This window comes from Rattus norvegicus, chromosome 2, assembly GCF_021556685.1.
Source record: "Rattus norvegicus strain SHRSP/BbbUtx chromosome 2, alternate assembly SHRSP_T2T, whole genome shotgun sequence".
Lineage (NCBI taxonomy): Eukaryota > Metazoa > Chordata > Mammalia > Rodentia > Muridae > Rattus > Rattus norvegicus.
The window spans coordinates 77,642,131-77,654,860 of record NC_141535.1 but is presented as its reverse complement, the minus strand read 5'-3'; the positions used below and the strand labels follow the sequence as shown (position 1 = coordinate 77,654,860).

At 43.1% G+C, this 12,730-nt stretch overlaps 1 protein-coding gene across 1 annotated transcript in view; it reads left to right on the top strand.

The window, feature by feature from the left end:
- The window catches only part of Basp1 (brain abundant, membrane attached signal protein 1), a 48,126-nt gene extending 35,676 nt beyond the window's left edge, over positions 1 to 12,450 (top strand). Inside the window, 1 exon segment of the mRNA NM_022300.2 lies at positions 11,630 to 12,450. Coding sequence (NP_071636.2) covers positions 11,639 to 12,304 — 666 coding nt within the window. The 5' untranslated portion in view covers positions 11,630 to 11,638 and the 3' untranslated portion in view covers positions 12,305 to 12,450.
- The last annotated feature ends 280 nt before the right edge of the window (positions 12,451 to 12,730 follow it).

Sequence of the window (12,730 nt, the reverse complement as noted above, 5' to 3'; positions counted from 1 at the left end):
GGCTAGAACTTTCCCCACAGTATAAAAGAACGGAGCAATCAAATGACTACTGATGAAGTTTGTCTAGATTCTTAGGACAATAAGGGGGTTCGAATGACTCAAGGCCCTTTTGGTACTGGTTGGGAATATACACTTGAATTCTTACATAGTGCCTCTGTCTCAGAAGCCCATGAAACCAGGGGGAATGCCAAGAGTCTGTTTACTGCTATGTGGCCCACTGTGTCACAATAAGACCTCTTCAAGTGTAATGGTCACTAGATCAGTCGTGCAAACTTTCAGCTAGTGAAATAAATGCCTGCCCCTTTGCTCCCAGTACTTAATCAATTCTGTGTGGAATATGAAGGAGCCAAAGAGGATAGACAACTGGCTAAATGAAAACCTAAAACTCTGAAGGCTTACTGCTTACTGTCCATCATGCTTTAGACTCACCTGCTTCAAATAAACCTCCTCCCCCACTCTGAGGATTGTATGTTTCTAGAATGAATTTTTTTTTTTTTGTTTTCATTTATTTAATTCTCATACAATACATTTCAACCACAGTTCCCCCTTCCCACACACCTTCCAGTTTTCCTCCCCCATTTCCCCTCCCTTTCCATCTACTTCTTCATTTCCCTTCAGAAAATAGGGATAGATAGATAGATAGATAGATAGATAGATAGATAGATAGATAGATGATAGATGGATAAATAGATAAATAGATACATACATACATACATACAAACATACAGACATAAGTAGATAACATAGATAGCTGACATTATACAAACTCCTCAACTTATAATAAAGTTATAGCTCAATTAATACCTTGTAAGCTAATGATAGTAAACACATCTAGAATGAATTTTAATCATGCTAATTCCCCCAGGTCCCTCTGCATGCATGCCTCTCCCTCCCCCTGCCCCCCGTGTGTGTATGTGTGCGTTGACTTGTCAGTCAACAATACTATTCAGAGACCTTATGAAGAATCATTTTGCTTGGAATAGTTCATATTTCACCACATTCATCTGGATACACTTCTCTTCCTCTTCTGAGTAGCAAGTCTGTCTTTAACAAGCATAGTTTTGACGTACATCTTGAATCTTCTAGAACCTTCCTCCGTGAAGACCTCTTCGTCTTTCTGTTCTAGTTTCTTTGTTCTTTGCCTCATCCCACATCCCATGCACATTCATTTCATTCCTTCCAAATATCTGTTGCAATAAAGAAATTGGCCTTGCCAATGCTCTGGATTCCTGGAATCACTCTGTCCAGACTCTTGGTGTGACTGAGGTGAGGTCCTTACAAGCCCCTCAGATATTATTTGGGCCTTCCCAAGAGGCATCCATCCCACCCCATCCTCTCAAACACACACACACCCCTGCCGCCCCCATAGCAAGGTCATGGAGGGGGCAGCAGTCCACAGATCCCTGACTTGGTCAACTTGTATAATCTGTCCTTGTCTTTCTTAAAGTACCTTATGACTTCACAGAGATACTTCCTAAAACTCTCTTCTTGATACTTGAGTTATCTATCTATGCCTTTTATTTTTCTAACTGTTGACACAGTTGACTATTCTGTGGCAACCTAGATACTTTTTTTTCATGAGGCAACTTGTATTTTTCTGGTCCATAGTTTCTCATTCCTTGGAAAAGACTGTCTTTAGCTATTTCATGAGTGTTAAAGGACATTCTGATAGCTTTTAAGGAGCACTTCCTGTTTGTTGCCAGGGATGCTAACACTTTGCATTTTTTCCGCGGTTTCCCAGTTGAAAGCTTTTTTATCCTTCAAGGCTACTTCATTCGCTCTATGCTGAAGGAACCACACTGTCCTTCCAGGGTGCTTTTCCTTTGGTTGGTGAGCCAAGTCTCAGCTTCACAAACTTTAGTTGTTTGTTGGCTGAGGGTGAGTTATTTACCTCCTATCATCCTCAATTTTCTCATTGGAAGTGGGATTTGTAATAAGTTCTTCCTTGTAGGACAGTTAATTTGTCGAAGTACACAGAGATCAACCATTGGAATTATCTTAGGGAGAATAAGTCACACATGTAATTAATTTTGATGTTTCTACTTAATCAATAAACTTTCCTCACTCCTCTGACCTCAACTGTCATCTCATTTTTCACACTTAGGGTTTTTTTTATATATGTCGCCCCCCACCCCATATTGTATTCACTCCCTTCTGTTTACTGTCTATCAGGTTTTGCACTCATAGACTTCAAACAAAGTCCCTTCCTCACTCTGATCAATATATATATTTCTAGAATGAATTTTGATCATAAATTTCATTAGGTTCTTCTGCCCTCTGCATGCTGTGTGCCCCTCCCCCCAGAGATATGTTATAGAAGCATGAGTGTGTTCATTTGCATGTGGAGGTACATCGTTTATCCTTTTCTTTCCTCCTTCCCCCTCCCTCCCTCCCTCCCTCCCTCCCTCCCTCCCTCCCTCCCTCCCTCCCTTCTTTCCTTCCCAATAATGCCTTCAAATATGTTTTCATAATACTAGGCCCATGTTATTGTGACAAGGGAAAATATTGTCTTAAAAATGCTTTCTCTCAATTTTTACTCATGATATTTTAAAGGTTTGCCTTGGGAATTTAAGCTGGGTTGACAACTCTTAATGCCGTTCTCTCTCCATGGAGAACATTGCCATCCTTCAAGAGTAGTGATGTTAGAATCGCTGAATAAAAGCTTTGACTGAACCAGACAGTGACAAGCAGTAAGTTTAATAATGGAGATTATCACCAGGCATTGAAGAAACCTGAAATCACTGTGCTGGAACAGGTACTATACTAAGAGTCCCCCAGATACAGAGGCTGCATTGTCTTTACCTCGTTCCCTTCTTCTAGAATAAAAATTTTGACCATTTAGAGTAAAGGAACCAATCATTTATTCCAAATAGAAATTAGTAGGCCTGACAAACTATTTTAGACACTTTCTTCTATTTATACTAATTAAAAACTCCCTTTGCTTCTTTCTTCTCTGTTAACTATTTTCTTTAAGGTAAGGGGAAACTCCCTCTCAGCATGTTTCAGCGTGTGTGTGTGTGTGTGTGGGTGTGTGTGTGGGTGTGGGTGTGTGTGTGGGTGTGGGTGTGGGTGTGGGTGTGGGTGTGGGTGTGGGTGTGGGTGTGGGTGTGGGTGTGTGTGTGGTTTGTAAGAGAAATCCTTATTGTGTAGCCTAGATTGTTCTTGAACTTTCAATCCTCCTGCCTCAGCTGCTCCAGTGTAGGAATTATAGATGTGCATATACTACCACACCCAGTCCCAACCAGCTTTGACAAATAGCTTAGATTCTTCTATTCTGAGTGGTTATAAGTCCAACTTGTCCAGTGATAAATGTGTCAGCGGATGTAATTCATGGGCTAATTGTAACTTTATATTGCTTTCAAAAATGCCAGTAGTTGGTTTTCTGGTATCTAAAACTGCTTAGCTTTGCAGCTCTGAGTTAACAGGGCTGACAGTTTCTTGTCCAAGGATGTAGTTATCATATCATAGCCATGTACGGAACTTCATCAAGAAAGGGTTGGTGCCTAGCATCCTCCCATGGCAGACATATTTTCTTCTGATTATAAAATAGAAACACAATCAGAAGATTACTTCTTGTATGTACCACAAGATAAAGTTGAAATCAATCCAGAAATAACACTCTAGTCTCTCTGAACAGGCTGTTGGATATTCTCATTGGGTTTTACTGCAGATATGGAGTCGTCTGCCTAAAAATGTTTGCTACCAAACTTAAGAACTCTATTCTGCTGATTCGAGATAAAGTGGCTAACTAATCCAAATTTGCATTTTCAAAATAGGAGCTTTGCAGTATTTGGCAGCTTGTTATGTAAGAAGTGCTTAGATGTTATTAGTGCAAAGACACAAATAGAGATAGCCCGTGAAGTAATAGGCATACATACTAGTCTGTGGATCACACACAGGAGTTTGAAGCCATTTTCTTGTCTTCGTGCTGTTAATGTATGGTGACTAATGGATGTCAACAAGCTTTATTAAGTCACAAAGCTGTATTCACCAATGGAGTAGTATTAATATAAAGCATGCTGGTGAGAAAGAGTTGGGTACATTGTGGCAAATGTTAGTTAATGCCCTGAATTTGCCTCCTCGTGCACTCGGGCATTTTCTGAAGAGGAGCTGTGCTCCTACTGGGAATTCTGTTCTTCAGTTACTCAAATAACTGGGTAGCCTGGCGCTGTGGAAATAGGACCGAGGAAACTCTGCTAAAGTGAACATGGGGTGATTGCAAATCGTGCTCACCCACATGTCAAGCATCCAAACTTCTGAAGACATCTACATGTAAGTGCCGTCGGTTTGCACACTGCCAAGCTGAGGTCCATTGGGATGTCTCAAGTCAGTCTAAGGGCCTTCGAGGAAGCTTCATCCAGTAGCATTGTTTAGATCTTTCTCAAAGGGCTGAAGGCTTGTCAAAATCAACACAGCTCCCATTTCTCCTCCTCACTGCTTGATTTAATCCAGAGTTCTCCCATTCTCCATTGACCCTCAGGCACACCACTAAACGTGTTTTCCTTCAAAGAACAGAGAAACAACATGGACACAACAGCTCCACGAAACTCACATTTTATCAGGAAACCACATGAACAAGTTCCATGGTGGCCTACACGTGGATCAGACACCATCATAGGATGTGGGACTATGACGACTCGCTTGTTATATGATTGTATGTATGTATGTATGTATGTATGTATGTATGTATGTATGTATGTATGTCTTTTGTTTGTAAAGCTGTGAAACTCTTATATTTGTGGTGTGTGCGTGTGTGTGTGTGTGTGTGTGTGTGTGTGTGTGTGTGTGAGAGAGAGAGAGAGAGAGAGAGCTGCTGCATGCTTTTCCTCTGGTTCTTCTGAAAATGTCTTTAGGATAAGACTGTGACGTTAGTGTCTGTAAGATAAAAATATGAGAGTGGACTGGGTGTGGAGCAGAGCATCCTCCAAAGATAGTATCAGGAGGGTTAGAGACTTGGCTTCTCCCAAAACGAGCAGCTCTTTCCCACTCTGCTCTCCCGATGGCTTTCTCCGCTGTTGACTTTCTTATGAGAGTAAAGGATCTGTGGCCTAACCATGCTTCAGGTCACCATGACTTTGCTATTCTCAAAGCAAGGCCAGTTGCTTTAAAAGTCACAACTGCTCTTCAAGATCGTTAGCCTTTACATTCCCAACAAAATCTCACAAAATGTTGTCTTTTAAAACCTTTTTAATAAGCATTTTTGTCTTAAGTAAGGTCTTCTCCATCCCAGGCTGTGAACATGCCTGATTCTAAACTCTGAGTGCTGGGATTGTCAGCATGTACCACCCAACACTGTGGGTCCTACAATAAACTTAGTCTCTACCACTTGAGTTGCCTTCTCAGTCCTAAAGTGTTGCTCTTTTCTGACTTGGTCAAATTGTAATGTGTCCTTTGATGTGACTTTTCTACTTTAGTAAATATAAAAATAGTATCTTTTCATTAAAAAGAAAATCAGTGGATAAGCATTTCTTAGATAATTCCATAATTCTTGAGTCTATTAGAGAGGCCATGGGTATTTAGAAATGAACTGAATATTTTTCCCTTAGAAAATAATTCCCCAGGCTTCTGAGCTCAGTTAAAATCAAAACAGAAGATAGTTTCTTCCAAGGTCAGAGGTATCAACTGGAGAGAATAATGTTTGTGTGTTAAGCCTTAGGCCTGTGGAAGGAAGGACGGAAGGAAGGAAGGAAGGAAGGAAGGAAGGAAGGAAGGAAAGAGAATGATCTCAGCAAACATTTGTGCTGTACTATCTTATCATTCGTTTCTTTGGAGGGATTTTTTTCCTATTTTCTGCATAGAATTTAGGATGCCATCAAGCACCATCCGCACGCTGCTGCCCCTGGGGAAGGTCACCCTGGTTATATATGAAATTGTCCCCTGGTTCTCCAGGTTGCTTGTTCCTGGAGTCTGTGGTTAGGACCGGAAGAGCTGTGAGATGCACCAAGGAAGGGTATCTGCTGTGCTACCCAGGTGATTCTATTCACCACTGGCGGTTTCCCGGGAGGAAGTTGCTGGACGATACAATATGCTTCTATATGTGGGGAAGCTTGCAGAGTTAGCGTTCTGTGAAGCAGCTTGAGAGAACAGAAGGGCTCTATTTGCATGGATCATGTGTTCCTGAGGCTCTGCACACAATGTCTGCTCTATGGACAGTTCTGGAAGAGATGGTGGAGGATGTGGCTGTAGAATGATATTTCCTACATTCACGAGAGTCGACTTATTATTTTTTCTTTACAAGTGTATTTTATATTCAGGAAATGGATTTCTTTGTTCCTCTTAGATTATTGAAAACTGACCATATATACTATATACTATATATATATATATATATATATATATATATATATATATATATATATATGGTTCTCATAGGAAGTAGAGTGGGTAAAGAAAATTGTTCTTAATTTAGCTCTGTGGGTTCTGTAATTTGTTTTAAATTTCTTTGTTTCTATTAGGTTAGCAGTCACTGCCTCTTTTGAGAGAGAGACAGAGACAGAGAGACAGAGAGAGAGAGAGCTCATTAAGTGCATATATTACAGAAATTAGGACCCCAAACCTCTTCCTACTCACCTTTTCTTAACATTTCCACATAATTAAGTGAAATAACATGTTAATTTGTGGGATTTTATTAGCCACCCTTCTACTTAAGCTGGTTTTCAAAGGCTATGGCCAGCATGTAACGGAAGGGACACATGCCGTGGCAGGTCCCTTCCCTTGGCAGGAGGTGAATCCTGCTGGGCAGGACCATGGATGGTGGTAGAGGACAGTCACAAGCAGTGCAAGCAGACACAGCTGTCTCTTATAAATAACTGGAGTGCTCACTGTTGATAGTTCTGTGCCAGGGAAGCTGTTGAAACCTGCGTTTTCTGACAGTTATGACTTCATCTATGATGTGTTCAGCAAAGTCCCATTCTGACTCATAAGCTGACGCACTGTGCTAAAATATCCTTGAAATGTAGTTGAGATCCCTAAACCATTCTATTCCTTGGCAAAGATTTAGACAGGGTTTCATAAAGTTTTTAACTTTTTTTGATAGTCTATAATGACTATTTCCTTATTTCTAGTTTTTAACAAACATCAGAAATATTGATCCCATGCCAGAGACATTTCGTCACAATAATAACCCAGGTGGATGTCAATCTAGTTTTTAAGGGGGAAAGATGGTCTTAGATTAGTGATCACGGGCACTAATGTTATACTTTCATTCCCAATAGCATTTTCTATAGTGCAATAAGCATTCATGTGCCCCCTCCCATGCTAAGACTGAGCAAACTTTTAGTATCATCCCTTTACTGGTCAGGGAGTTTGAGACCCAGAAGAGAGATGCTCTGCTTAGATTCGTAATTATTTCTCAACAATTCAGTCAACTTTTAGCCAACTTCATACTGAATGCCACAAGTCTTAAAGAAAAAGTTTATAGCTAATTAATGTTTTCCCTTAAATGTTCTTTGAGATCGGCCTTTCTACCTTTATTTTCCTAGGTGGGAAAAGTAAAATTTAATTTAATTGGCTATACTGATAGACTGGCTTACTCTGAGATTGAAAATATGAGCTGAGCTTTGTTCTGGATGAGGGGGATTATGTCAGCACCAAAATCATACTGTAGTTTGTGAGACCCAGGGTGGCTTTCTGGGCTTCTGTGATAATGGTGCAGAGCTGATTGGGACCTGCTGCGTCCTGAGGACTGTACACAAAATAAGCACAACTTATGTAATTCGGACAGCTAAGGAATATATATATTCCTGGTTTCTGACAAGCTTCCTGGAGAGAAAGCAAAAGAGGCTTACAAAAACATTTCAGACTGTCTCTATGAGAGTGCCTTCATTACAAGCTCTGAACTATTTGTCACCTTTGATCTCCCAACGCTTTGAGTAAACATAAAAGATAAATATTTATGCAAATATTCATTTTCTTTTGTAGCTATAAAATTTCCCTATTGAAATTCTCAGGATCAAGAACCAACTTATCATTAAGGTTTGCTGTAGTGACAAGACAAATGACCACATTTCTCCTTATGAAATTAAAACTAGCTGTAAATATTTTTTTCCTATAAGATATACCTGCCACTCCAAGAGTCCTCGTACCTGATTTAGAGAAGGAACTGAAGCATAATTTTTAGAATATTTATTACATTTTCCAGTAGCTTTTAGGGAAAATGAACTCACTGTCCCTGAGCTATCTGGCTGGGAGGATGTTTATGTACCTTCTTTTGGGCATGATGGTGTTCAAGAAACATGGTGTTAGACGTGTCACACAGGGGGCTGGGAAGATGACTAGGTCAGTTACTTAGACCTGAACTCCATCTCAGAAGCCAGGTAAAGGCCAGGCATGGTGGTATGTTTGTAATTCCAGTACTGGGGAGAGAGGAGGCTCCTGGGACTCCGTCACCAGTCTAGCCAAATTGACAACTTCCAGGCCCAGTGACCCAAGAGACAGGGCTGAGGATTAATTGCCAAGGCTGTAGTCTAGTTCCTTTCTAGTGCTGTGATAATACAATATGACCAAGACAGCTTATAAAAGAAAACATTTCATTTGGGGCTTGTGCTCCCAGAGGGTTAGAGTAAATGGCCATCATGGCAGGGAACATGGCTGTAGGCAGACATTTTCAACCAAAACAGGAGGCAGAGAAAGAGTACTAACTGGGAATGACAGGTCTCAAAAGCCTCCTGAACAGAGGTAACAGAGGTAATAATAGAGGTGAACTCTACTGTTTGACCTTATGAGCACACAGAGCTCCAGTCCATGAGTTCAGTATCTGCCCATGCTTTTCCTGGTCCCACTCATTGCTAGCAGACATCCTATGTGTGAGGAAACGCACAGGCAAGCTTAGCCCTGTGAGTGCTACTTCTGATTAGGCTTAAGTGACTTCCAAGACAGATTACCTTTTGACTAGAGATACCTGTTTTTTCCCTCACCCCACCTTCCCCATGTGTGTAGATGTATGGCACGTTCGCAAATGTGTGCACGGATGTTTGCTCATTTGTATGGCGGCACAAGGTAAATGTCCTGAGTCTTCCTGGGTTACTCTCCACTGTATTCTTCTAGGAAGGTTCTCTCAATGCCCCCCAGAGCTGATTGATAAGGCTAGCCTAGCTATCTTGCTCAAGGCACTCCCAATCCTTATCTTCCCAGTGCTAGAATTTCGGGAACTGGGTTGTAGGTCCAATTGCAGTCCCTACAAGCAGTAAGCACCTCTAAGGTGTCAAGCCATCTCTCTAGCCCTGTATCTTAAAACAACAACAGCAACAAACCTCACTTGTTCCAACTTTCTATATTAAATAATTTCCTTCCAAAACAGATGTTATGGAAGAGAGGACTCATTCAACTCCATTCCCATGTTCCTTGGGGGCTCTCATTTCTTGAGGATCTGATAAAAGCACTTCACTAGCCAATAGAAAGAGAAGAGTAGCTACAAAGTTTTTTTCTGTAGTCTGTATCCTCTCCAGTCCTCAGCTCCAGGCCATTCCAGGAAGTCCTGCGTCAAAATCCAGGAAGGTAACATTCCTGGGCTTGAAGCTCCATTGCCAGACCAACGTCTTACTGTGTAGAGTTCTCCCTTCCTCTGCTAGGTGGAGTTTCTTGTACTAACACATTCTTTTGGGCGTCGGCCTTTGTTTTATTGGACAGCTCATGAGCTCAGCTAGTTAGTTTTCCTCTGAGTAAAAGGAGGTGGCTACTGGCACGCCATTGTATGATGCTCTGGAGAAGGTTCAATAATTTCTGTAAACTGTGTAGGATTAGGGCTGTTCCTGACACCTTAGATTTTAATTTGTAATTTTAATTTACCCCTCTGGGTGCTGGGTTCACTCTTATTATCGTGGGAAATAACCAGATAACTGCTTTCCTGGTAGTCTAGTGCATTTCATAAACCCCCTCCCAGAACTCTGCTGTATATCACACAGGTAAATCAGCTGAAGCAGGGGGTGTCTGTGTTTTATTTTTTTAAATTGTCATTATTGAGACACATTCTCTTACAACTTGATTTCTTCTGTTCGATTTCTACCAAGAAAAGAATCACAGCGGGGCTTAAAACAAAGAGTAGAATGTGGCTTTAATTGTGCTTCAGGAAACCAATTTTAGTAACTTAGATTTTAGGTTTGTAAACCAACAGGACTTTAAATCTCTGGGGTTTGCTATATAGGATTTCATACCGTGGGTGTCAGAACCCAGCACTCCACTCTTTTGTTCACAGCGAGACTACATTTACCCTTCCCTTCACAGGCGGTAATTTCTAGGTTGGTGTATGGGTTTCTGTTATATAGCTGGGAGAAGGATCCAAAGGTAACCTGTCAGGTTTTCTATTTCCCAGTTCCACCCAATGCATCAGAACTTAACTGGAGAATCGGAGCTGTAAGTTGTGTGTGATTATCAGCCACTGATGAAGTGTCTTAAGAATTTGATGAAGGTGTTATAAATTACAGTTTGCCTTATTAGTCAGTTTATGTTTTCATTTATTGCTTCGTGGTAAAAATGTTTTTGATTGCGGTTTCATCACATGTATTTCGTCCTACCAAAAATAGGACGAGTTGTCTGAAGTGGGTTAGGATTCCAAGCCATTTCTTCTTCCCGTTTAAGAGTGGAACAGCAATCCTTACATGACATAATAAAGACCTTTCTTGAGAGTAGGAAGAGTATTTTAGTCATCTTTGTGTTTGTTTCTTTTTTTTTTTTCTCCTCCAACTCTTAAAGGTAACCCAGACGGGAAATTAGCATAGAATGGTGAGAGGAATTTTGACTGAAGAATAGTAGTACTCTTTCCCACACCTGACTTTCAAACAGTGTGGGTTATTTCACTATCATGAATCATGATTACAAGAGGTGTAGTGAGGAAAAAGCTTTTTTTACCCCTCTTATCTGAATAGGTGAGAGTGAGGGGAGGAGGAATAGCTGCTTGGAGAGGCCTGCTCAGGGCCGTGCAAGAGTGAGCAGAACCAGGAGAGCTCACCGGGAGTTTCCACTCTGTCCTGTAGACCCGCCCAGTGTTTCTCTTCTCACCTGTTCCTCTGAGAGGCGGTGGAATGTGTTAGCTTTTGAAAGTTTTGCCATCTCACATTAATAGAAAACAATTAAATTTTCTGAAGGAAGCAACATGTCAGTGATTTCTCACTGGCACCCGACGCTATAAAAACGTGCTTCCAGAAAGAATGAATGAGAGATTTGTGATGTATGCTGTACAGTTCCTCCAGAAAGTAATTTATAAATCATCAGGGATTTTGTTTGTTTGTTTGTTTGTTTTAAAAATCAGCTATACTGTGGTCCTAAAATGGCTGTCCCTGCCATTTTGTGCTGCGGTGTTCAAGCCTGAATGCTTGAGATACATGAAGGTAGACAAATAAGAAACCAATACCAAACCACCTGCCCTCAATATTGGCAGCTGCAGACAGGTCATTGATCACCATTACTTGTTCTTCCTCTTGCTTGGCCTGCAGGCTTCGCAGCTGGAGCTTTATTTGTTCTTTGTTTCGAAGTGTTACTTCTAATTATGTAGACTGCCTGCGCCGTCCAGGCTGCACCCCGCTGTGCAGTCGCCCGGGGTCCTTGATGTCCTCCTCGCTCTGCAGGAATCCTCCCTCCAGTTTGCCATCTTTGACCCTAACTCTCCTTTGTCTCCGCTTGTGCTTCCTTGCAGAACTCCAAGATGGGAGGCAAGCTGAGCAAGAAGAAGAAGGGCTACAATGTGAACGACGAGAAGGCCAAGGACAAAGACAAGAAGGCTGAAGGCGCGGGCACCGAGGAGGAGGGGACCCAGAAGGAGAGCGAACCCCAGGCGGCCGCCGACGCCACCGAGGTCAAGGAGAGCGCGGAGGAGAAGCCCAAGGACGCGGCGGACGGCGAGGCCAAGGCGGAGGAAAAGGAGGCCGACAAGGCGGCGGCCAAGGAGGAGGCGCCCAAGGCCGAGCCCGAGAAGAGCGAGGGCGCCGCGGAGGAGCAGCCCGAGCCCGCGCCGGCGCCCGAGCAGGAGGCGGCCGCGCCCGGGCCCGCTGCGGGCGGCGAGGCCCCCAAGGCCGGCGAGGCGAGCGCAGAGAGCACGGGCGCGGCCGACGGCGCGCCCCAGGAGGAGGGCGAGGCCAAAAAGACTGAGGCTCCCGCCGCCGGCCCCGAAGCGAAAAGCGACGCGGCCCCGGCGGCTTCAGACTCTAAACCTAGCAGCGCGGAGCCCGCGCCCTCGTCCAAGGAGACGCCCGCGGCCTCCGAGGCGCCCAGTTCCGCGGCCAAGGCCCCCGCGCCCGCCGCGCCTGCCGCCGAGCCCCAGGCCGAGGCACCCGTCGCCAGCTCCGAGCAAAGCGTGGCCGTCAAAGAGTAACCGGGACAGCCTAGCCAGAACCGACGCCACTCGCAAACGACCTGTCTCACGCTCTCTCTGTCTCTCACTCTGTCCTCTCTCTGTCTCTCTATCCTATACTAACTTGTTTCAAATTGGAAGTGAGGATATGTATTGCCCAAGGGATTAAAAAAAATAAAAAAGAAAAGAAAAGAAAAAATAAGAGGATGTGTCCCATCAGGGGAGGGAGGGGGCGGGGAGAATCCAAATAGTATTTTTGTGGGGAAATATCTAATATACCTTCAGTCAACTTGACCAGTCAGTCCTGGATTTTAGAGATCATTGTCTGAAAGTACATCATCTGTACCTGAACCGCTGTCCCCTAGGCTCCATCCTTAAAAACCCCAGCGTCTCTCCTGCGATGCAGCTGGGGAGGGAGGCGTTTGATTCTGCCCACAGGGCCAGTGC